Source organism: Lates calcarifer, linkage group LG19 (assembly GCF_001640805.2).
Source record: "Lates calcarifer isolate ASB-BC8 linkage group LG19, TLL_Latcal_v3, whole genome shotgun sequence".
NCBI lineage: Eukaryota > Metazoa > Chordata > Actinopteri > Centropomidae > Lates > Lates calcarifer.
Window position 1 is genome coordinate 5,321,734 of NC_066851.1, and position 24,618 is coordinate 5,346,351.

Genomic DNA, 24,618 nt, shown 5'->3' on the forward strand with positions numbered 1-24,618 from the left:
TGATGTGACATTTCTGGGCTGACATGAAGCAGCACTCTGCCCCCTCGTGCCTGGAGGGAGCTCCCGGGGAAAGACACTGATGGAGGTCTGGGGTCTCCGGGGGGAAATTTCATGGTGTGAACAAAAAGCCCTGCGCTGCGGCAGACACGACCTGTAAAGCACAAGCTGGAGTCTCCTCGCTACCTGCTTCATGCTTTTTTGAATGTTGTCGGAGCAAAAGACATCGTTCATATATACATGCAGGTGTCTTTACTTGTGTGACATATAAAGATATAAAGTATGAGTAATGTATAATTATAGTGTATGTAAATATAAAGTGAATGTAATCCTTACATATTTTGTGTTATTTTCAATTTTACATGAACAAATATCATAAATCTCCTTATAGATGCTGCGTGATAAACCAAAGTTAACTTCTTTTTATCAGGTTTATGAATTAGTTCTCCTCCCAGCTGCTTTTCAACCACAACATACCAGTCACAAACTCAACTCCGACCAAACTGCAGAGAAAAGCACATTGTTGGGGCTATTGCAACAGAAACAACCAAAATTTCATCACAGTTGATGTCGCAGCAATGCATTCGTTACAGACTTCTGCATGCAGCATTTAAAATCCAATCCTAACTGATACATGGACGATACGTTTTCCTGGTGGAATCTGAGGCTGGCTGACTCAGTGAGAAAGCGAAGCATCCTCTAACACGCACCTTTCTGCTGCCATGCTTCACACTCACAGAGGGTAATTCATCACTACTAATTGCCTAACTTAATCTTGGCACTGTGTCCAATGAGCAAGCATGTTTATCGGTGTATGTATGTGTGGGTGTAAGATAGAGGGAGAAACGGTATGGCTGCATGTGAGAGTGTGACAGTTGAACAGCTTCTACCTACAGCTGAAAGCAAAACTCCACCCTAAATTTAAATTCCATGCCTTTAATCCCCCAAAATGTCCAAGCTGTTGTACGTGTAAATTCTGGGCAAACTTTCCCCTCAGTTGGTATCTTTCCACTCAAAGTGGCTTTTGCAGCGAACACCATGCAAACCAGCTAAATACAGACAAAGGGGCGGCAAGTTGCAGTGCATTATAAAACAAGAAAAAGAGCCAAGCTGTGTCTGTGAATCAATAGTGGACAGTCAAAAGGAGAATGAAAGTGAGCGGGCAGAGTGAGGTGACAGACAGAATAATTGAGTAGTGCGAGTGGCGAGGAAGCAGCACCTTCCATACAAACTAATCCAGCAGCTTAAGGCATACAGTAAACAGGCACATAAGTGATTAGCCTGAGTTAAACTATCAATCATCTTTCGCCACACACAAACACACACTACATAATGTGGAGTTATGCGGAGATGTGAGAAAGTAGCAGCCATAGTCACCCTAGGAGGGGATTGGGTTTCATGGATGAGGCAGCTGAAGATATTTCATGCAACATAATGCCAGAGCTGTTGCCCGCCCCCTACAGCCCCTGCCCCCCCCCCGTCTCCTCTCCCCTACCCAAAGCACACGCAGACATGAGATACTTTTTTTCAGCCATGACAATATTTTTTTTCTTCTGTTGGAAAAAAAAGACAGCCTTCAGGCTGTGTTGTTGTGGCCAACCTTGTGGGTGCATGAGAAAAGAAACGTGGGTATCGCTTACACAAATGGCCTGCATGCATGTGCGAGAGCCAGACAAAATATAGAATCTGAGCCGCTGTGGCAGAGCTGGCCTTTCCTGTGTTTGTGATGTTTGAACATGTGCATTCAGCTGATGGATGAGGGAAAGAGCCAACATGGCTGACTGCTTAGTAACAGGAATGTATGTACGCAAGTCAATGATCTTATTTCCATTACCCTATAAATTGGTGAAAAAAACACAACATTGGTTGACTGTATTTTTACATTTATGCTGATGCACAGATCCAGTAATGGTTATTTACCTATGTAGCTTAAATCCTAAAGCTGCTACTTGTTAATATCAGTACACTATGTCAGCATCAATTTTTAGATGTTTACTTGGAATAAACAAAAAAAGTTGTCACTAAGAAGACTGGCAGCACCTGCTGCTTGACACTGTCTTTTACAATGTCAGCCATTTGATAGATTTTCTGAGAAATCTGCTTATTGCAAACTTTTACCTGCACTTTAACTTGAGCATCACAACAGAACTGAACAAACACAGTCCAGCTCTAAAATCCTATTAGCTAACCACAGTTTATTTTTTAGGTTTATTTGCCCAATGGTAGGCTGAAGAAATCAAGTAGGAACTAAGATTTGCATTATGCTGTAAGTAGCTAATGAACTACTAAGTGGCTAGTGAGCTCCTAAGAGAAATGGCCTGTCTTCCATTCAAAATCCTTGGTTTTTCTAGCTGTGCTAAAGGAAAGAGTTGAATTTGGCAAAACATGTAGATGGAGCACTTTGTTGAACATTACTGCATCAAGTAACTGAATTCTTGACCTAAGTGTCTTTGAAGTAGCAAGTTATTTGCTAATTTTCAGTTATCACATTAATGAATCATATTTAATTAAACAATAAAAATGTCTGGTTGGTTTTATAATTTCATTTGAATTGAATTTGAGTAAAGTTGTATATATGTTGTGGCACCAACAAAAAGCTCATCAGATTGACTGATATGAAATCCATTTTCACTTTAAAATTCAGACGTTTCTACAGCTGTAACTTGTATGAAGCGCTGTCACTGTGGTGAGAGGACATGCTCTGAAATTTCTGTCAGAAGTCTGGCACAGATTGATGGGGAGAGTGAGAGAACTGGAAAGAGGATTTCTGCATTTTTGTATTTTTTTCCACATACTTTTTTTTTTGCCACACCTGTGTGTAAGTTAAATCACATCAAAATGTATCCTGGTTCTACTGTCAGTAAAAAAGATATTCATAGGGTCACAATATACACAACATAGTCATAGCTGAACTAAACAAACTACAAATGTACCATATATAAGATGTATAAGACTATTCTTATATACTGCATAATAATCAAGGTAACAGCAAGGTAAACACAAATACTTTTAAATGGCTCTTAATGTCTTTGTATATAAACTTTATATGAACTGTTTTTTATTTCTGTTTAATTGCAGATAAGGCCCACAGATACATAGCAGATAGCTTTGTTCACATCAGTTTTACATTTGATGTCGTGTTTATGGCTTCCCTCACTGATCTTTGATTGACATGGAGCTGCCTTGTCAACTTTGTTGTGTGTCAAATGGCACAAACCTACATCTGCTTTTTTCTGACCTCCTCTGGAGCTCAGAGATCAAAATAAAACCAGTTCAAAAGCTGCGTTTTGATCTGATGTGAAGCACTGTAGCTCTCGCAAGTGTCACACATTCTCCCATGAGGTTTTAATATGTCAGACTCTCCTTGTCATCACCAAGACCAGACAGATCATTTGTCATCATTTCAACATTCACTACAATGAAAACTACAAACTTACTATTGAAGTAAATGAGCTAAAATGTTAAAGTAGAAAATGAAAAACATATACTATGGGCAACAGTACAGTAGACACAAGTTCAGCTTGCTTCTCATGCTTTGGGGAAAAAGTGTCAGAAAACAAAAGAAATTGGATATCACTAACTGAAATGAACAGACATACTCTATGTGCACCCCTCTCCCGTTCCTGCTCCAGTGCAGTGCTTGAAAAGTGATTATGTTTGGATGAATAACTGACTTCAGGACAGACAAGCAGGAGAGTAAAACACGTCATACTCACAGCGTAACTCCTTATATATCCCAGCTTTGGTACAAGAGAGAAAGGAGATTGTTTAACTACAGTCATTGGGGGGGAAAATGAGAACACAATAACAACTTTGATATTTTCTGTCTTGCCTCTAATGCATCATGGTGACCATGACATTTTGGAGTTGATCGTCTCAAGGCATTTTTATAGTAAAGTCCATGATTTATTCTACATGGTTTCTGGTTGAATGTATTATGTATTATCCATTTTGTATTCAAGCCAAACCTGAAAAAGTAATGAGAGGGTTTTTAAGTTGACATTTTTAAACAAAATTTTCTGTTAAAATGACCTTTTGATGTCTTGAGTCAGAATTTAAGGTGATAATTGCTGAGGCTAAAAAGATACAGCTCCTCCTCACAGTATAAAGACTATTAAAAAGTCATGAAAACTTCATTTAGCTCTGTCAGAAGAATATAGTGCATGTTGATAAAGAGGCTGCCAGACGATGTAATTTTTCTGGCAGCCATATTGGGGCTTTCTCCTCTGGGCAATAAAACAGATACAGTAATTGTACTGCTGAACTTTGCTATCTCAACAGAAGTGATTAGACACACTCCATTGTGCTGTTTTTATATGCTACAAATGAATACTACAAACTAAAATGACCAATTTTGTGTGTAAATAATAAGAAAAGCATCCTTATTAGCTAAGGTTTGTTTGTGTAATAGAAACTAGTAGTTGTATGCTAACATTTAACATTTAATTAATTGGCACCCTCATTAAATTTGGTCAACATGAATGTAATGTTTCAAAAAGTATGAAGGGTGAAGATTCCCCCTCCACAAAATGATAAGAGTAAATGAAGATAGTCCGACTAGAAATACAAAATAGTTCAGACGCTAAATTAGCAAAGTGAAAAGAAATACTGTTGACTTTCAAAGGGCCTGGGTTCAAACCCCAAATTGTAAAAGTAATTTTCAGCCACTTTCCTCATTTACCAAGCATACAAATAAATAAACTAAACTGTTTTAGTTGCCTGAGCTTCAGGCAAACCCCCAACCAAAGTTGTTTTAGGTAATTAAACTTGACACGAATTTTCACCAAAGTTGTTTATTTACCTAAACTTTGAAATAGTTCGGAATTTTGGGAAATGTGATTACTCTTATTACAAACCCATAAACTGCCATTTTTACATTACTGTTTGTGTAAAAAAAAAAAAAAAAAAGAAAGAAAGAAAAAAAAAGAGGTGAATAGTAGGCAGTTGTTTGAGGTTTGAAGAGAGCTAGGCTACCTGTTTCCCCACAACCACTTTTTTATGCTATGATATGCTAATCCCAGCACCACCTGAGCCCTTTACACGCAGACGCAACAGTGGTATCTTTTTTATTTAATCTGACCTTTAGAAATGTATTGAAGTGTATTTCCCAAACTGTCAAACTTTTCCTTGAAATATTATCCTTTTCAGCATATTAACACTGTGACAATAGCATCATGTCCAATTCGTGCAATTCTCAACAAACATTCACCACATGGTAACACAACTGTATATTGTCATACACAGATTCATTCAATGCTTCTTTTATGAGTTTTTAGAACATGTTTTCAATTTTACGTTCTCCTCTTGGCCTGCACTGATGACCACATGTGGTTGCCATAAGATATGTGACATAGTATATCTGCACAGTCTGTTCAGCTAATAATAAGGAAGAAATTTTACCTTGTTTCTTTTAAAGTAGGCTCTGCGGCAGGCAGCAAAGCACTTCTCACTGCAGAAGCTCTTCAGCTCACTCCCCATGCTCAGAGAATAGCGTTTGACACCGACCTTCTGGCACCAGGCACACATGATCTGCACATTGGATGCATCCTCATCTAGAGATAAACAACAATAGTGAAAGTGAATTAGGAAGTATCTCAAGTTTAGTGTGTAATTGAATGGGGACAGACAACTATTCTTTCCTACATTATCTCTTTTTAAACCATCGACCTTTATCCTGCACATTCGGGTCAAAAGGATAACTCCAAATATTTTTTACGTTGGACTTTATTTTACAGGGAACTGATAGCTAAGGTCTTCTGTACTGACCTACATTGACCTTGTGTTACATGTCTTATACTCTGTGATCAAAGTCACACTGATTCAGATTACAAAATATGCTTAATCAAGGATAAGCTACATCTATTATATCTTATATGTAAGTCCATGGCGGAAAATATCAACAAGCATGCAACAACTAGACGTATTAAGCACAAGGACCAAAAGGCATTAACTCCAGTGATTCAACCCAGCTGCTGGGCTGGTTAAATCCGCTCAAGATTCAAGCCACAAACCACTGTAGGATTTATAATGAAGCCCTGCCATGGATAAATGTAGTAGAACCGGATGAGCCTGGGACATGGGAAGATGCCTATTTGTGGCTGTGCTCTGTGGGTATTAGAAAGCCTGAAGTGGACATAAGGATGTAGTCTGATGATGCTGGAGATGATGGGTGTTTACCCAGAAGGCTCTAACAGAAGGTGTGGTCTGAGGGTGGGATGCTGATGTGCATCCAGTGTGAGTGTATTCATTGCAGAAGGGTCACACAGAGTTTGTGTTGGCCAACAAAAATGTCAGATGGATGAGATTTGTTTCACAGAACAAAACATTTGAGTAAAAACAGCTTAGAAAAGAGGAAGGTATTTGTAAGACAATTTAAACCACTGTTCCCTGACTGACAAGTTATACAACTCTGATTTGAGCAAACCTGATGTGAAGGAAACTCCACCCATCCATCTAGCGCTCCACACTCTACACAAACACTAAAACCTATGTGAAACCACATTTCATTTTGTTTTGTTTTTTACTCTTCCCTCTCTTATTGCCAAATTATTCACGATGAGGGCACTTTGAGGGCAGAGAGAAGGAAGGAGGAGGAAAAAGAAGAACATTTTAAAAAACATGAGGGAAGAGAACCAGAAATAAATAAATACATAAACAAATTAACCCAGAAGTCCACAAGGACAGTAAATCAAAAACAAGACTGGACATATAATGGACTTCACATGAACTAGACACAGTGCTAGTCATATTTCAGTCTAGGTCTGTGACATGTTAATGATGATTACTTTGTTAACTGGTCAAGTAAAGTAAATAATGAATAAATAATAATAATAAATAATAATAAATGAGTAAATAACAAATTCAAGACAGTCATGACAAGCACTGTTGTTTTGGTGAAAATAAAAGTGATAAATTTAAACATTATATATGTAAGAAGTAATATAGCATAAAACTATAAAAGAAGACATAGATAGAATATAGAAATAGAAAATGACAATTAATTTATTGCAGTAGTATTTGTGTTTGTATGTTGTGTGTATATATTGTGGCAGTGCTCTAGCAGTTAAGGTGGACTGCAGTAGGTTATCAATAAACTGAGTCCTTGGATTTTTAGAGAATCAGCTATTTTTGCAGTTGATATATTTAAGTTTGTAGGTTTATTTCTCAGATAATGCTGCTTTGTAAAATTCATGACCTGTGTGGGAGGGTGACCTTAAGTTCTCTTTGCAAAGACTAACAGAAGGCATTCTAAAAAATAATGATGGATTTGCAGGTCAAAAAGAGTATACCCACATCTCATCTGTCTATTTATGGTTACCCCTACCAAATCTCCAGCAGCTCTCAACACATCCCTCCTTTATCTAAAATTCATTTGATTCTTTAAAAAAAAAGAAAAAAGAAATAGGATAAAATGAGTTTTTTGAGAGCCGCAAAATGCAATCCAGTGAAATCAACAATAATGGCCTCAAAACTAGTCCCTTGTTTTAACCTTTGATTTAGAGGTAGCTGCAGTGCTGCTGTGCGGTCAGTGTGGGCAACACATTATTTTAACAGACCCTCAGTGACAGTGAAATGCCTCCACTGTGGTAAACTGTGACTGCCGGCGATGAACTGCGGGCTTTTAGTGCCGTTGCTGTTGCAATGAGAGAGATCCTCCGAGATTCCCTTCTGTATCTCCCAATTATCACATTATGACTATGCGGGTGTGAGGGTGAAAAAACGCAGGCCCATTAGTCTTTCACCCCCACTCACCTCCTTATCGCACGCTGGCCGGGCTTTTCACCTCTTGGTGAGCTTAATGGATCTACAGGGCCATCAGATTTTAAGTAAAGACTAACTCACAATTAAGGGAATAACTCCCTGGGGCCCTAAAGACAGCACAGTGGACCCAACATGCATATTTTATGTCTTTCCTCTCCTCTGCTCACTATATCATTCCTATAGTGTCTCTACCTTTTTGCGTCCATCTGGATTGCAGCCCACTGCAGTGATAACAGAAAAACAAGAAATAGTTTCATTCTAAGCAAACTGAGTAGGTGGATCAGGGCTTGTGCATTGCTTGGAATAACATATGAACCACAGTGTAATGAACAGGATTGAAGGCCAACATGCAATCGCAACCTCTTTCACAATATCTCAACATTTTCATACAAAGAGACATCTTGAGGTGGAGTTGTTTTCGCCTTCCCACATCCTGGCACCTCGTTACAAGCCCTTCTCAAAACACTCACATCTGCATGAGGGGCAAGAAACACAGCAGTAATTATGCAGCCCTCCATACTAAATGCCACCATCATGCCTCGTACCTGCACCTCAAAAGGTCCTTTGTCGGATTTTGCGGGGCACATGAATAATTCAGCGTATGTGTGGCGGCGTGGGGGTGGGGGGGTAGGTTGCAAGTTAAAGGGGGTGTTGGCCGGGTGGTGGGTTGGTGCTGGGCTTTAAGTGGGACCACACCATCTGTTTCCCCGCCTAGGCAGGGCCAGCGGGGACTCCTCTTGGGCGATGCCAAGGCGGCTTGCTCCCTCCGACGGGGTGTACCAGCCTCCTGTGCCATAGCAGACGCAAGGGATAATGAAGCCTCTGTCTGGCTGTGGAACACGGACATTTCCTCAGAGACTTGATGGGGTAATATTGACACTTGGGCAGGTGGAGGAAAACAAGGTGTACAGCAGGTAGCTAGCTCATTAGTCGCCTGTCCCTGGCTGATACGGAGGCTTTCAGGCTATTGTAAAAACAGAAAGTTTTCACGCTGCATAAACATTCAGTTTTGTGCTAAATGCTGGAGAATTAGCAAGCAGGTTTATACTTTCGGCACAGTCTGTCTGAAGAACAGCTGTGGATGACATTTCTTCTGGTTGGGTGTATAAACTGAGGTCATAACTGTGTATGTGTTTGTGGTCACTTGGGTGAATACATCAGCAATCAGTGGGCTGAAAATGACCTTGATCTTTTTTGGAAAATTTAAAATGTAGCCTTGTTCAAAACACACAAATGGGTAAGCATAAAACAGCTGAAACTTTATGTACCGGCTGTGGAGGTGGGCTGGTGTGGCCTTTTCAGTACAGTTTGATACTGTTTTTTTGCTGGCAGTTATCACGTTTAAGTGTTTTCTCGACTAAACATGGACAATTAATCTCCTGCACCGTGTCTCTCCAAAAAGGTGTCAGTGCTCCCTACCTGCAGGGGGCTTGATCAGTGGCGGGGGGATCATGGGGACTATGATGGGCAGGTTGCCATGTTCCTTGGTGCTGGGCGTGGAGGTGGACGGCGTGGTGGAGGGCTCTGTGACTCCATTCCTGGAGGCTGGCAAAGACTGGGAGCTGTTGGCTCGATCTGGGGAGCCTTCGCTGCTCTCTGTTGAAGCTGGGATTTTTGGCAACAAGTTTTCTAGACGGGAGAAATTGAGCAAAATAAAGTATCATTGGACAACTGATGAGATGCTGCGGCACTCACTACAGTTCCAGGCATAATGTAGCAGCCGAGGTCGACTAAAATTTGACTCGGTGGGTCATAATAAAATGCTAGAGGCACAAGTGATGAAACATGTCTGTTTTTAAAGGTGGCCTCAGCCCACAATTGAAAAACCTTCCTCTACTCTCTATGATATTAAATATTGACTAAATAATGTTAAAGCTGCACCAATCAATAATTTTACGGTAAAAATTGATCAAATTACTGCACAAAAAATATGTATTCAGGGACCTTAACACAATCACAAAGAGGTGTCACAGTCATGTATCAGCATACTTCATGAACCATTCATAAGCACTTGATCTTTGCACTAGCTTCATTATCTACTGTATGGTGCTTTAAATAAAATAAAGAAACAACACCAACATGGCGTTCTGCATGCTGGAGGTCCATACCTTTGAGGACAGAGATGTGCTGTGGCGTCTCCCCTATGTCCAGGTTGTCAGAGTCTCTCAGCTCCACCTTGTCGTAGCCGTACCAGCCCAGCAGCTCGTTCATGGTGTTCTCTGCAAAACTCTGCAACACAAACAGTTGACTGGTGAGACTCACAACAAAGGTCTTCTTACAGGAGTCACTCAGGTTAAAAATCAACCTGCTTTCATGTAGACATGATGTAGATATCATATTTGAGCTGTAAATCTCGCAATACAAGCTGCTACGGTGCTGATAAGCAGTGATGTAGTGAATAAATAGTAACAAAGAGAGTAACCTTTACCAGTTTCTCCATGAAATATAAATGTTACCCAAGCTTACATTTTACTGTCTAGAACAGGATGAAGATAAATGAGATGTGAGGTCACATGTTATTAAAGCAAATGCAACAACTGTTACTTTGTTGCATTCGTTGAGCCTCTCCTGAGACCTTGACTTTGTGCACCACATTTCTTCAGCTAATTAGGCAGATATATTGCAATCCCACTCAAAATGTAAAGCTTTACCTGGAGAAAACCACAATGTAGGTTTTAACTCCAGGTTCCTCTTCATAAGTACAGGTCAATCTAATTGGGGCTAACTCCTGTCCAAACACTGCAGTGTGCATCCAGCTGAACTAATGGCCCCTATCATGCCACAGTAAAAGAGGAGGATCTTATCAGGGTGTAATAAAGAGAATAGGAACCCTATCACAGCACAGCAAATAGAAAAGTTACCATAGTACAGGAAAACAAACACCACAGCACAGTAAAGACAGAGTAACGGCTAGATAACAGTTTGATTCATGAGTTTCTGATGCTGTTACTGACATCTTTAAAGCTTCCCTCTTTACAACCACTTCTCTGATTGGTGGAAAATGTTGTCAGTGCATCAATAAAATGGTACAGGTGCTGAGGAATCCAACCACATACAGGAGATTATACATATTTTCTGTATCAGGGCTGTTGTTGAGATTTATATTATTTTTTAGTGGGGACAGGGATATTCTATTTATTTATAATGATTTATTTGTTTCATGGTATTCTCAGTGGGCCAGCTGAAAGGATAATATGTTAAAACCCTTTCACGTACAGCACAGTTTTTCCATTTTGTTTCCCCTTACATACCTGTAGGTTTATGGAAATGTTCTCAATGTACATTATACACATTTCTATTGAATTTAACCTGACATATCTTCTATGTATCTTTGTATCTTTCTAGGTATCTTTGGAAATTTTGGGATCTCCATTGGAATTTAAAATACATTTCTGTGGATTTGAACCATGTTCAGCTGCACAGTATGACTGACCCACAGTTGAGCCACTGATTGGTACACAAAGAGTTTGACATTTTTGGAATATGCTTATTTGTTTTCCTGCCAAGAGTTAGATCAGAGGATCAATACCACTGTTATATCTGTTCATTCAATATAAACCTGGAGCCCAGTTTAGCGCATAGACAGGAAGCCTAGACTGGCTCTGTTTGAGGGTAACAAAATCTGCCTACCAGCACCTCAGTAATGATCACATTTTATCTTTTTGGTTTAATCTGAAAAAAGTACAAGCACAACAAGGTCTGAGTTTATGGTGGGTTACTTTTCTTTTGGCTAGGCACAGTACCATCTGCCTTTGTTTTTGTAAAAAACAAGATATACCATGTTAATTACTGATCTTTAGAGGTGGCTATAGCTAATCATCTGTGTTTCCGATCTTTATGCTAAGCTAGGCTAATTGCCTGCTGGATAGAACACAAGAGCCAGCGACAACACGTCAATTAGCATTACAGCTGTCACTGAGCAATAAACAACACCTCACAGTTAAGAAAATATCATAAGCCACTAAACAGTATATGTTGCCATCCAATTTGCTTTGAGCAAAGCAGTAAAGTAGCAATGCAGAGTGCTATGCAGATAGTGCACAAAAATGAATAAAAGTTTATGCAGGTGAGACATTAAAGTATTTCCTCCATAAAAGCCTCTCACAACACAGTCAATAAACACTGTACTCAAAACAAAACCATAACCCTGCTAATGCATACAGCCCATTATCACCGTACGCTGCTCAGCTGGAACATTCCCAGAGGCATCTATTCACTGAACCCTAAACTATGGTAAATGTTTCAGCTACCATTTGATGATAACACATAGCTGAAAAATGTTCTTTTTGGGAACAAACCACAGCAATAACTGAGGATGAATCAGCTGTAATTAGTTGGTCTGTGTGAAAAAGTGTTAGTCACAGGTCGCTAAAAAATCAGCTTAGAGGAAAAAGTGGTCCTCTGGTTTTTTGAGGTGACTTTTTCCAAATATGGATGACAATTGTCTATTTTTGGATTTTTTCTTATATGATAATCACTTCAAGATTACATTTGGACCAATTTAGCTTTGGGTATGGGACATGCCTGTCAATTAGCATACAACAACAGCTTGTAGAATCATATTACAGGTTTGCAAGGACAAACACAATGTACTGTACAGTGTGTTGCCACGGAGATGACCCACCTTTTCTTGCCATTGGTAGGTTTGTTCCAGATCAAATTGACAAGACACGAGTCAGTTCATTATTTTATAGCCAGTCCCACTTTACTCTGTGCATTATCTCATCATGGTAGCAGCCGTCAGCCATCAGTCACTACATCACGCAGTTAAATGTCAATTACAAACAGCTCCTGTCGATACGTTAGAGCCAGAGTGATCATGTTGGAGTGGTTCAGTGCCACCCAGTACATCTGACTCTTAGCTGATGTAAATTTAACAGCACAATATAGACACACACACACACACACATACACACACACACACACACACACAGGTACATTACAACATTTTATACTGCATTCTGAAAGAGAGAGTGCAAAAACCAAATTCAGATTGTGGCCTCACCTGAACTCTGTCATCTCTTCTCAAATAATTCAAACCTGTCTCCACTGTTGATTTTATGTAAAGCAAAGATACTGGGAAGCAGTTTAACTGTGGCCTGTTCATTTGTAATAAAACAAATGCATCTGTAATCAAGTCCGTTGATGTGGCATCAGCACACTGCACACAGCAGGTTCATGTCAACTATCTTTTTTCATACAGCGAGGATGAAACAGAAAGTTCTAACTTAGATGAGTCCAGATTTCTCTAAACACTGCTCCTTCACTGCTGGAGGTGGGTCTGAAGTATTGATTCATTATGTCCTGTGGGTGGAACAGTGACCATATCTGTAACCAGAATTTAATTTGGGCAAATAAAGTGAATCCACAAGGTGTATTTTCACAATAAAATGCCCTATGTAGCCATCATAAAAAAAAAGGAAAGGACAAAATAGCTTGAATGGCTTCTTACATACACTGACCTGGTGAACACTGAGCGTGGAGCCTGTCTGAGTCCACAGCCTGCAGACAACAGGTTAGTCTACTGACTCAATTACTTGATAGAAATTCAATTAACAGAGCACCAACACAAAGTGCAGTTTGGATATTGCTTACAGTGGTATTATAGTAAGGGAGATACAAGTGGGAATGAGCCCACACACACACACACACGCACACACAAACACACTTGTTTAGACTGAGGCAGAAGTATCTCTTTGCATATTTGAGACACTGTGGCACAGTATAGCAGTGACAGAGGCAGATTTTCTCCTGCATCATCAGCACATTCCCTCAGTTTCTGAGCATTTTAGAGAGAAATTCATGATGTGCTGTATTTGTATCTCAGAGTGGTAGTGCTGCTCTAGGATCAGCTTTGCTTCAGTTTTGCTTTGTACATACAGTGCATATAGTTTCTGCTATTCTGTGCATAAGTGAATGTGCTATAGGTAGAGGAAGGACTTGGTCTAAATGCAGGGAAGGTGTTATTAATGAAGAATGACAGGAGTTATTGATCTGACTGTTACGAAATACCACTGTGGTGGGGTGGTCAATGGGCACACGTGACACAAAGGTGCAGGACATGGTTCAAGTCAATGACAGGTAAAGTCAAAGCACCCTGTTGTGGTGATGAGAAACACTACTCATGCACATGCTGCAACTGCAGGATTGTTTCGGTGCATGGCATGCACATGTGTGTGAACATCTGGAATCCTCTGGACTTCAAAGTTAGACTGTGTCAGCATCCAACTATGAATGGATTTGGAGCAGTTATTTACACTAAATTAAAGCCTAATCCAAACACTTACATACTCAGCTTGTAAGTCACAGAGGCTTTTAAATATGGTGGTTAAAGCAGTGAAGGCAGTTAATGAGGACAGCTCATGTCTGCAGATGTAACTACACTTTTCCTTGAACAATGATGAGTGACAGCAGTGCTCGCTCTGCCTGAAGGTTCCTGGAAGTCAGATTTAGTACCACTCCCTGAGCAGAGCTAAAGTTAGGTTCTAACGGCTATACACACAACCATGTTGTCGCCCATGGACACACCATATGAAGAGTTTTTCATGACATTTTGCATCACCTTAAGTTATAACTGAAATGGACAAAACATTCTTCATTTAAATGAGACAGTTCAGTTCCTGTCCTCTCTGTATGGAATTTGCATGTTTTCTCTGTATTAACAGTAAGGATATTCTCACAAATTTCACATACACATGTAAATGAACTGAACACAGTAAAGAGTCTCTAAGTGTCAAAACAAGTGGTCAGAGTATAGTTGCTCTCCCACATGTTTTTTCAAGGTAATTAAAATTAATCAAGGAAAAGAGATCTATGACATCTGAACCAAGAAGAAGAAATGCCTATGTTTTCTAACATAGTTACTGTATGTCTTATTTATGGGCAATAGTGTCCATTTGTAACAGCCAACCAGAGAGTGGCAGAGCTCTGACAGACTGAAGTGAACCCATTGGCAAGCACAACTGCAGCAATTAGTCCAACTGCAAGGATGAAACCTTGAGAAGAAAAAATCATCAAGGAGAAAATCCTCCTTTTGAACAAATGAGTTGGAGCATAACCCAGCCTGAATGTACTCCTGAGTAAAACGGATGTAGCTGTAAAATAACCAGATCACGGAGACAAAAACACAGCATCTCTCTGTGTCTCCCTTTCCTTGCTACCATCCTGTCCTCTGTGTCACCCTACTACTTTGAGAAAGTGGGAGTATTATTAAGAGTGGAATCTAATCCTGGTTGGCGGTTCATCAAAGCAGCGGCACCAACTTTGGCTCTGGCTGCCGGGGAGGAAGAGGAGTTTGAGACACATGGGCAGCTACAGATGTCTATATGTTACACTGGATGTATAGCCTTTTCATCTCATTCAACACAGACAAAGTCTTTGTTTAGCTTTGTTCATCCTAACAGCTTCTAAGAGACTGCAACAGAACAGAGGTCAGCTGGATGTGCAGTTCATGATTGAAGCTGCCAAGCTGAGATTTTTATGTATCAACTTTGAAAAGTTCCAAAAAGGCAACAGTTGCTAAAATCCCCAGGTTGGTGAGTTCAGTTGGTTTGTCTGTCTTGTCTATGTGTGCAAGACTTTGGTCCAGAGCACCATATCTCGACAATTACTGGACAGATTTCTACGAAATTTGGAATTAATCATCATGATCCCCAGAGGATGATTCAGAATGATGTTTTTCTCTGACTTTGTTTAGTTGAGTCAAATTCTTGACCACACTCAGTCTATGACAGTTATTTCAACAATAATAGCTGCATTTCTATAAAATTGTAGTGATATTCATGTCCCAGAGAATGAATACTACAAGTCTAAATGTTTTCAGTATTTTCATTATTCATTGTATGCATATTCATTAGTCATTCATTCTGCAAAGACAAGCTTTCATTTTGACTACACATTTTTTTCTTGCTTTTATGATCTGACCAGAATATCAATCTATGAAATTTACTGAGCGCATCCATTTCCTGAGGATAATTTCTCTATTTTCTTCAATTTGGAATAACTAACAAAATGTCACAAGCATAGACAGACCATCACTATATTGGTTACTCCATCCAGTGGTACTGTGGGACGTAATGACTATTGCAGCATTTAGGGGTCATGGTGGGCTGTTTATTTTGCCAACAAAGATGCAGCAAATTGAACTGACTGCTTATTAATCAATGGGTCAGTCATAATAAAAAGTTAAGAAATGGCAAACAACAATAAAATATACTCTTGCTCAATTTAGTACACTCACAGCCTCACTTGGTCTGGCATGACCAGTAGTTTATGGTGATTAATGTTAGCTAATGTCAGCAAACTTTAGACAGGAACTGCTGTGTAACTGACATTACCGACTCAGGTTGCTGAGTTTATGGCTCTTCTTTCCTGGTGCAACTGTTACTCTGTGTTTCAACATCTATTATTACCCTGGAAGTGTATCTTGTGGCTGCTGTTTAGTAAAAATTACATCGTCCTCCTTTAAAATCCCTGCGACTGTGCACAGGATAAACGATGGATGGATTCTTTAAATGTCCACTATTATTGTCCTCCTAATATGTTGTAACTGTTGATGGACTCATTTACATGAGGTGCCTAATATGTTTTGTACACTTTAAACAAAACGTACTGCATTTTAAAAAAAAAATCTTTGGGCAAATGAAGAAATTAACACCCCTGACATTCCCTAATTACTCCTCATTTTTGTTATAACTTTACACAACTCTGTACCTTGTTAAAATCTGATTACCCTGACTCCAACTAATTGAAGCTTAATCACCATTTTTGGTGGATAGAGGCATAGCCAGAGACTATCAAAACAGATGCTGCATTGGCCTGCTCTCCACCTTGAGACAGCAGCAGACAGGATTTCTAATGTTAAGTGGCCACTTTATTATGCTGAAAGGTGTTTCTAATATTTCGCCCACCCCTTATGTCAGTACCTTATAAACTGGTATTTCTGCATATACAGTGTATGAATCCATCATTTACAATTAAGGTTATTCGTGCCATCAGCCTATAAACTACCCTGCCTCTACTGTTGCCACAGTTGTGTGCTCTGATATGATGATGACATCTTGTTGCACTGTCAAGAAAAAGAAACTATCTGCTGGAAAATACCCATTAGTCTCCTTTAGCATCGGTCAGAAACCCAGTCAGAGACAAGATGGTAGTTTTACAGAGCCCTGGGTCCTCCAGCGAGTTTCCATTTAAATTTGGATGCTAATTATTGGTGCAGTGGACAGTAATCATAATGTACTCATGCTACCTTTGGTACAGATGCAGTTCACAACTTGGCACTTCTCTGCCATACTCTCAGCAGAAGATAATAATAAAAATAAATTTAAAATCCTGTTCCTCCACAGTCTTCCCCCATGTTTCCCTCCAGTAAGACCCAGACATGGCTGGTAGGACTTGTGGTAATGATGATGGTGGGAATTGGATACCTTGCGGACAGAAACCAGAGCAGGTCACAGTACACCGTGATAAAATTCCCGAATCCACACGCCAAGTTTCCCTCTGCTGCCTCCCTCTCCACTTTTCCACTCCCTCGCTCCCTCTCTCTTCCTCTGCCTCTCCCTCTCCTCTGCTTTCATTTCCCTCTACTTTCCTTGATATCTGATCCAGCAGAGACACTCAGGTTACAGTTTTTACAGCTTAGCCAGCCCAGCGCTGTATACATTCCTTTCTCCCCTGTTTCTTACCCCACTCTCCAGCTTCTCCTATCCACTCCATACCCCGCTCCTCCTTCTCCTTGATTACTCACAGGGGCTTATTTTACCGTGGCACACATTAAGCAGCCAGATGAAGGAAACACTGTCAGACTGTTGGTTTTTCAGAGGAGTATGATCCTTCACAAGGGCACATTGTGGCTCTGTGTTAGTATTTTTTCCTCTGGCTTTGGTCTGAAATATTGAAGCTCAGAGAATCTAAAGGAGAGAAGGGAACAAACTGAGTGTCTTTTTGTTCTCAACACTTGGAAAAGAAGAATCTGAGAGTTTTCTACAGAAAATCAATACACTGAAATTCACTGACTGGATTTACTGTTCTGTGGAGACCATCACACAACCAATGGCATGTTGTTAACTACCTGTAACTCTGCAGGTTGTAATCCTGGCTTTCTATCTATAGCAGTTAAATGCAGTTAAATGTGTCCAAATGAAACACTTGCATGACCATGCAATAACCTCATGCTATCCATAATTTGCTTATTAATCTCAGTGTTAATGTATAAGAGACATCTATTTCCTCGGTTAGATAAACTTGCTTTAAATGACAGGTGTAACCTATCTGTAGATTGGTGTTTCCCTAAATTAACTTCATAGACAACAGCTTATGTGTGTGCTTGTGTGTGTGTGTGTGTGTGTGTGTGTGTGTGTGTGTGTGTGTGTGTGTGTGTGCAATGGGAGATGAAATTCAAGGTTTGTGTAATGAGCTACAATCGAACTTGTTTAGCCTTGGAAAGTGTTTTGACACCATAACCACATCTGCTGCTCCATTCAGTAACCTCTCCTGGTATTGACGGAGGTACTGGAGTTACCATGGGAGAGTGTTGACTTTCCCACGCACCATCAATACAACACTATATCTGCTGTAGACAATTTTTTTTCTTACAGTTTGTATTGACACATCTAAAGATGTGCATGCCACTGACATTTTAATTTGGTCAGGTTTATTGTCCGTTTGACTGATTTCAGTCACAGTCAGTCAGACTGTGGTTACAAATAAAACTGGTGACAAATTAAGCTGCTTCCATCAAATGAGATGTTGAACTGACGTGTCAGCTCTCCAAAACATATTATAAGCGATGTCAATTCACCGAATCCTGAATGATGACTAGTGTCACAAAATCTATCATCTAACAGCAAAAAAATACAGACCTGCAAATAAAACATCATGTCTGACTGATGACTGACATCGTATAATTACTTGGTCAATGTGATAAATTATAAGAGAAGACATCTCATTTGATTTTTTACAGCATGAGTACAAATAGATTTATGGTGATATTTCCTCTCTGTTACAATGGTAAAAATGACTCAATTAAATTCGGACTTGTGCTTAAATATCTGAAGACTACACTTCACCATGCCTTAAAGATGCCCATAAAGATTTCTAGCATTTTTAATGCTCCGCTGAGAGTACCTCTAGTCCTCCCCTGATAAGAAATAGTAAGGACATTTCTCCACGGAGAGACCCTGCCTGACACCCCCCCACACCTCCTGCATCCCTCCTCTCTGTCATCAGGACCAGGCAGCAGAAGGATGGGTTAAGTGTATTCCTTCACAAACTGCAGGGCATGACAAATATTTTTTAATTTCATCAAGAAAAAAATCCAGTTGAAAGAGCAGTTAAAATTCCCTTATTAAATGAACTCACCTCTCTCTGGACCTCCAGTTCATTTTTAGGTAACAAGCAAGGACATCTTTCAAAAATCAGTCTTAACAGGCATGCATCTGTTCAGGCAAAAACTAAATTAAACACACAAGGAAAATACCTCAAATACAGCAGATGACTCTGGTAATTCATAGGTTATATTATCATGTAGTATTATTGCAGTCAACTGCCTGTTCCTGATTGCTCTGTGATAATAATAAATGCCTCTTTGGCAGCTGAGCTCCCCAACGAACGGTCTAGATTTTCATCAATAAAATGCACATTATTTTTTTCTTTTGTACAGGAACAGAGAAGAAGCAGTGACAAATGAACGCGGCTGGTATTTTGGAGAGGTCTAAATACAAAAAGCCTTTATGCCAGGGTTGTTTCAGGACTCGCTCAAAACCAGTACCCTCCGCTTTTCCTCTGACAGCCTAAAATCCACAATTTCCACAATTATTCTCGGTGTGATCACCTGCATATCCATCCATAACGGCAAAAACACTGAGTGCTTCTGTGTCTTCAGCCAAATGTGTACAAACAATGAAGAGATGAAGACAAAGCGGACACACAGCATGCCTCTCTCTCTCACACACACACACACAAATGCCAGGAACACTTTCTTTCTCCACAATGAACCGCACGGAGCACGGGGCTCAAATATCACAATGTGCACCGAGCAGGGGGAAAAAAAGCACGAATAGAAACAACGTGTGGCTGAATATTGGGATAAGGTCGCGCAGGCCGAACACAGGAGACAATGTGCTCTTGTCGAATGCGTAAAGCTCACAGACGCACATCTGGATCACACGCCTCTGGGCAGCTGGGCAACACACACACACACACACACACACACATAAACACAAACACTCCTCGACTCAGAGGCAAACCCACACAATCGACGTGGACCCGCAAACGCATCGCTGATATGCGAGTATTCCCCCATTGATTTATACTAATTATGAACACTGGCTGCCCTCCGTTGCGCCGTAGTGTAATAGTATTAATAGTAATAGTAGAGGCACTGTTGACGCCTTCACTGACGCACTGGATTTTCCATTAACTCTGAGTAAGCCATGAAAGGCAGGGCACACAAACAGCGAAATTATGACATGAAGGGACAGGCACGCACACTGTGTTCTCCACTGATACAAAACTTAGCCTACTAGTAGAATAGTAGCGGTGAATGGGTGCCGCATCCATTGTGCAAGGCGGTATACTGGCGGAGTGCGCTGCTGAGGCTGGCATTCATACGAATATGACAATAGAACTTGGGTTTTAAAAAAATCATAAATCAAAGTTTGAGTATCATGCAGCCAGTTGCACTTGAGTGCGCTGTATATAATCACTGAGAACGCCTGCTTAGTGCTTCAACACACATGCATGCTGCTCACAACCACTCTGTTTCCACGCGTAATCACATGCAGCTGGGCACAGACCCCCGTTTACCTTCATCTCTTCATTTATTTCCCTTTTCACCGGGTGTGCTGGTTTTCGGCTTCTCTTATTTTCCGGAGGTCTGCCCTCTTTTTCCATCTCTGCCATGTTTTCTCTGTGATACTTCTGTCAATATTTGCGGTGAGGAGGGGAGAGGAGGGGGGCGAGAGAGGCAGCGGCAGCTGTTTACAGTCGCCAGACGGCGGATGTCTTGCAGCTTTTCAGCGGCCCGTGTGACGCTGGTGATGCCGCCGAGGGCTTGCGGCGCCCGGCTAAGTCAGCCATCTTCTGCCCGTATCCTCCACGGTCCGTGCGCCAGTGGTGAGCCGCCTCTGTGAGTCAAAGGAGAGGTTGAGTGAGGGGAAAAAACGAGACAGGGGGAGGGGCGTCCGCTGAAACATTATATGACGCGTTGATGATCAGAGGTAGGCTATTTCTTCTCGCTTTCCCATGGAGTGCAATCAGAGCAGTCACATCCACTTAGCGCTGCTCCCTCATGGTGACAGTCTGTACGCAGCAAACAGGTGCCCACACACTCCTCCAGTCCCACATTGTTCTTCAGGGGAGTGTTACAACCTACAGCTGCTGGGTCATAATGAAATTTACTCGTTCTATCAGTTACAGACTCCACTGCTTCAGTCATCTAACACCGCGATCTCAAAACTCCAGTCAAGTCTGGAAGTTCCAGCGCGTTCAGCTGCAGGTGCAGAGACACATTCAGAGATCAGTCTCAATCAGGGAAATTTTGCAGGTGTTCTAAGTGTAGTGCCTTGCTCAGTGGCACCCTGGTAGGTAAGTGAATGTTAGTGGGATTAAAACCAAACTTTTCACATCACAGTGAAAGTCAGTGGAGCAGGTGTGGTGTGAAATAAGAAGAGAAGCGCTGCCTGAAATAAATCCATCATCATCACGAGGGGAAAGGTGCAACACGCCCTCAAGGCCAAAGGAAAGTTTTGGGTGTGTTGATTCTGTCATGACTGAACCATCATGCTTAAAATAAAGTTTCCATCTGGCCTTGAGAGTGTTGCTTCTTCTCACTCAGGTTGTTCCATCAGGTAACAATGTGCACGATGCAAATAAGCCTACAGTCGTCTCAGTTTTCATGTAGGTGTTTCAGTACCATAGTGAAGTCAGTCATATATAATATGTTTGCAGAGACTTTTATCATCAGACACTAAGATAAATGTCTCATGTAAGCCACATGCAAACCCATGACATCATCATCATTTAAAGAAAAAAAAAAAACTATTTTACAACTTACTATTTATATCATGTTTTTCCCACATTATTGGATTGATCAATAATAATGGCTATCTCATTTTCATTCCAAGGTTAATGACAAAAACTGGAGTTGTAGCATAAGCACCCACCCTTAGGATAAAATGTATTCTAATAAATCATAGAAGGTCACTTAGAAAGATAGATACTCCTTACTGTCCTGGGGGGATATTTGTCCTACAGCCTGTACACATTCATGTCTCACATGGAAAACATATGCATGCAAAACACAATATTCACATGATTAAATGTACACACATACAGTTATGCCCTACACACAGTATGTAAGTATATGTATTAATATACACATGTACACACACATTGGGATACAGCTGTCTTCCCTTGCTGTTGCTCTTGCAGTGCTTATTTATGTGTGTATTGATGCTGTGACAGTCTAATAGCGTGTTGTTTAACAGTGGAGTTCTTCAGGTGTGGCCTCTTCATGCAAAACAGTGTTGTTACTGGCATATGAAACAGATTCAGAGCCCTTTAATAAATGATTTTTGCTTTAGGCATGAATTCACCTGTTTTAACTGTGTGCTACATGCTGCCCTCTGACTTTAAGTGGAATTACAATGAGCTGACAGGTGGAGAGCTGCTGAGAGGGCTAGGCGTTGCTGCCCATGACATAGTGACACCCATTTGAGCCAGAAAATCAACAGGAACGGGAGCTGTGAACCGTGATGCAGGGTCAGGGCGAGATGACTTGAATCTTACAGTGCTGCTCTTGCTTTGCAAACCAGCAGCACATACGCATCACAAGATTCCCTCTTAAAGGTGTTCCTCCAGCTACAGCAGTTTGTGTGATGTAGTGTAATGTAAGTGTAATGCTTACATGGATGAGACTAATGAATGAGACTAATGTAAAAACTATATGAATAAGATACTGTGCAGAGAATGGAGATATGATTTTTCATTTGTTGATTGAAATTGCAATAAAGCACACAATGTGATGCTGAGAATGGATTGACCAAAACCAAATCAGTGTTCCTCTAGCATATATGCTAATATGTGAATATGTGTGTTTGTCTTTTGTAAGTCTATTCAGCAGAGGAGACTGCAGCTCCATGTTGTGTAAGCTGTCCTTGACAGACTTTCTCTCCAGTCCAGTAATAAGCAGATGGAGTAGGATTCAATGAAAGCATTGTTAAAGCTAATGCTGCTGGGGCATTTCCCTTTCTTACTGTGGAACTGTTATATTGTCACAAGGATTGGATTACATGAATTGAAACATGAGGGAGCTCGTTTTTCATAATTTCAACAATTTGGTTTCAGTGGATATTTTCAGGCTCTTTTTTTTTTTTTTTTTTTTACCTCAAATTCAATTTTTTTTAACCTCAGTATAGTCTTGCAAGTGTGTGACATTTAAATGGATGGTTTTGCCATCCAACATTTGCCATAATAATGTGTTAGGACAGAACTAAAGACATATCTAATCCAAAAGTGTTTCCACATTGAGGTAAAATCTCAGTATGTGTGTTCTTGATTTACAATAATCTGACTTAATATGAAACATGTAGCTGTCCCTATAATTTTCAATTATTTGACAAAAGCAGTGACAATATGTCACGGATGTTCCCTAATGATCTGATAATAAATGATGTTCTCTAATGATCAAACATTACTAACACATCAACATCAAACCACAGATCAATGCTGCTATGCACAAAAAATGCACCACAGATGGAGAGCACATGGGTCCTCATATTATTATCTAATTGTAGGTACTGTTTAAGACGGCAGATACTGTTTCTGTTTGGTATGAAAATCCTATGCTGAAGGTTAGTTGATATTTTGTCTGTTTACATTTTGCTAACTTAAGCTTCTTAGACCTACATTTTAATGTGCAATGTATAGTAAGGACTCACTAGTAAATCTTTATGTCAGCCCAAAATATGGCCAGTTTATTGGTAATTTGTAGAATCCACTGTGACACATCACTGCAATATTCTAGCCATTTAACTTACAGCTTTTTATAAACCAAATCAAACTCGTGGGTTTAGGCTCACAACACGTATTTTGGCCGTGGCACAGAATTGAGTTACTACCTTTTTAAATGAACAAATTTAGTGGTTTTAATTGAAGGTAAGCATTGGTTCCTGGTTCATCAGAATCAGAATCACAATCAGACTTTACTGCCAAGTAAGTTTGCACATACAAGGAATTTGTCTTGGTGTATCGGTGCTAAAAAAAAAAAACTAAAAAAAAAAAACAGTGATGGTAAACAAAGGCACATAGAAAAGTAGAAGTAAGAGTAAGGAGTAACGAGCAAAAAGCAACTATGTGTACAAGGAACATTAATATACTTATAATTAAAATGTAAAGGGTAGAGTACAAATGTGTGACGGTGGCAGTGATTGTCTGGAGAGATGTGCGTTACAGCATAAGTGTGTGTTTAACGTTATTGTAACGTGTAATGGGTGGGGGGCAGGACAGTCTGTGTGTGTGTGTGTGTGTGTGTGTGTGTGTGTGAAATGTCAACAATATTTCAAATGTATCATATATCACCTTATGAACTTATATATATATATATATATATATATATATATATATATATATATATATATATATATATATATATATATATATTCAAAAATCTGCAAATAACACGACTCTGTCTGTCAGAAATTTCATATATATATATATATCACACACACACACACACACACACACACAACACACAAACGAGACAGTGTAAAACTGTGGGACTTAAATAGAGTTTTTTTAGAGACGGGGCGTATCGGAATTTGGCAGCCGCCGTCGTTACGTTTTACGACGTAACGTATT

General features: G+C 40.1%; 1 protein-coding gene across 2 annotated transcripts in view; it reads right to left on the minus strand.

Moving 5' to 3' along the window:
- Positions 1-21,033, minus strand: part of sobpa (sine oculis binding protein homolog (Drosophila) a) — a 39,423-nt gene extending 18,390 nt beyond the window's left edge. The window contains exons 1-4 of one of the 2 annotated variants that reach the window (XM_018695218.2): positions 20,566-21,033; positions 9,867-9,987; positions 9,178-9,387; positions 5,398-5,549 (exon numbers count right to left, since the gene is read on the minus strand). In XM_018695218.2, coding sequence (XP_018550734.1) covers positions 5,398-5,549; positions 9,178-9,387; positions 9,867-9,987; positions 20,566-20,661 — 579 coding nt within the window. In that variant the 5' untranslated portion in view covers positions 20,662-21,033. The remainder of the gene's footprint in view (positions 1-5,397; positions 5,550-9,177; positions 9,388-9,866; positions 9,988-20,565) is intronic. The other variant, XM_018695216.2, reaches the window with a different exon arrangement.
- Between the last annotated feature and the right edge of the window lie 3,585 nt (positions 21,034-24,618).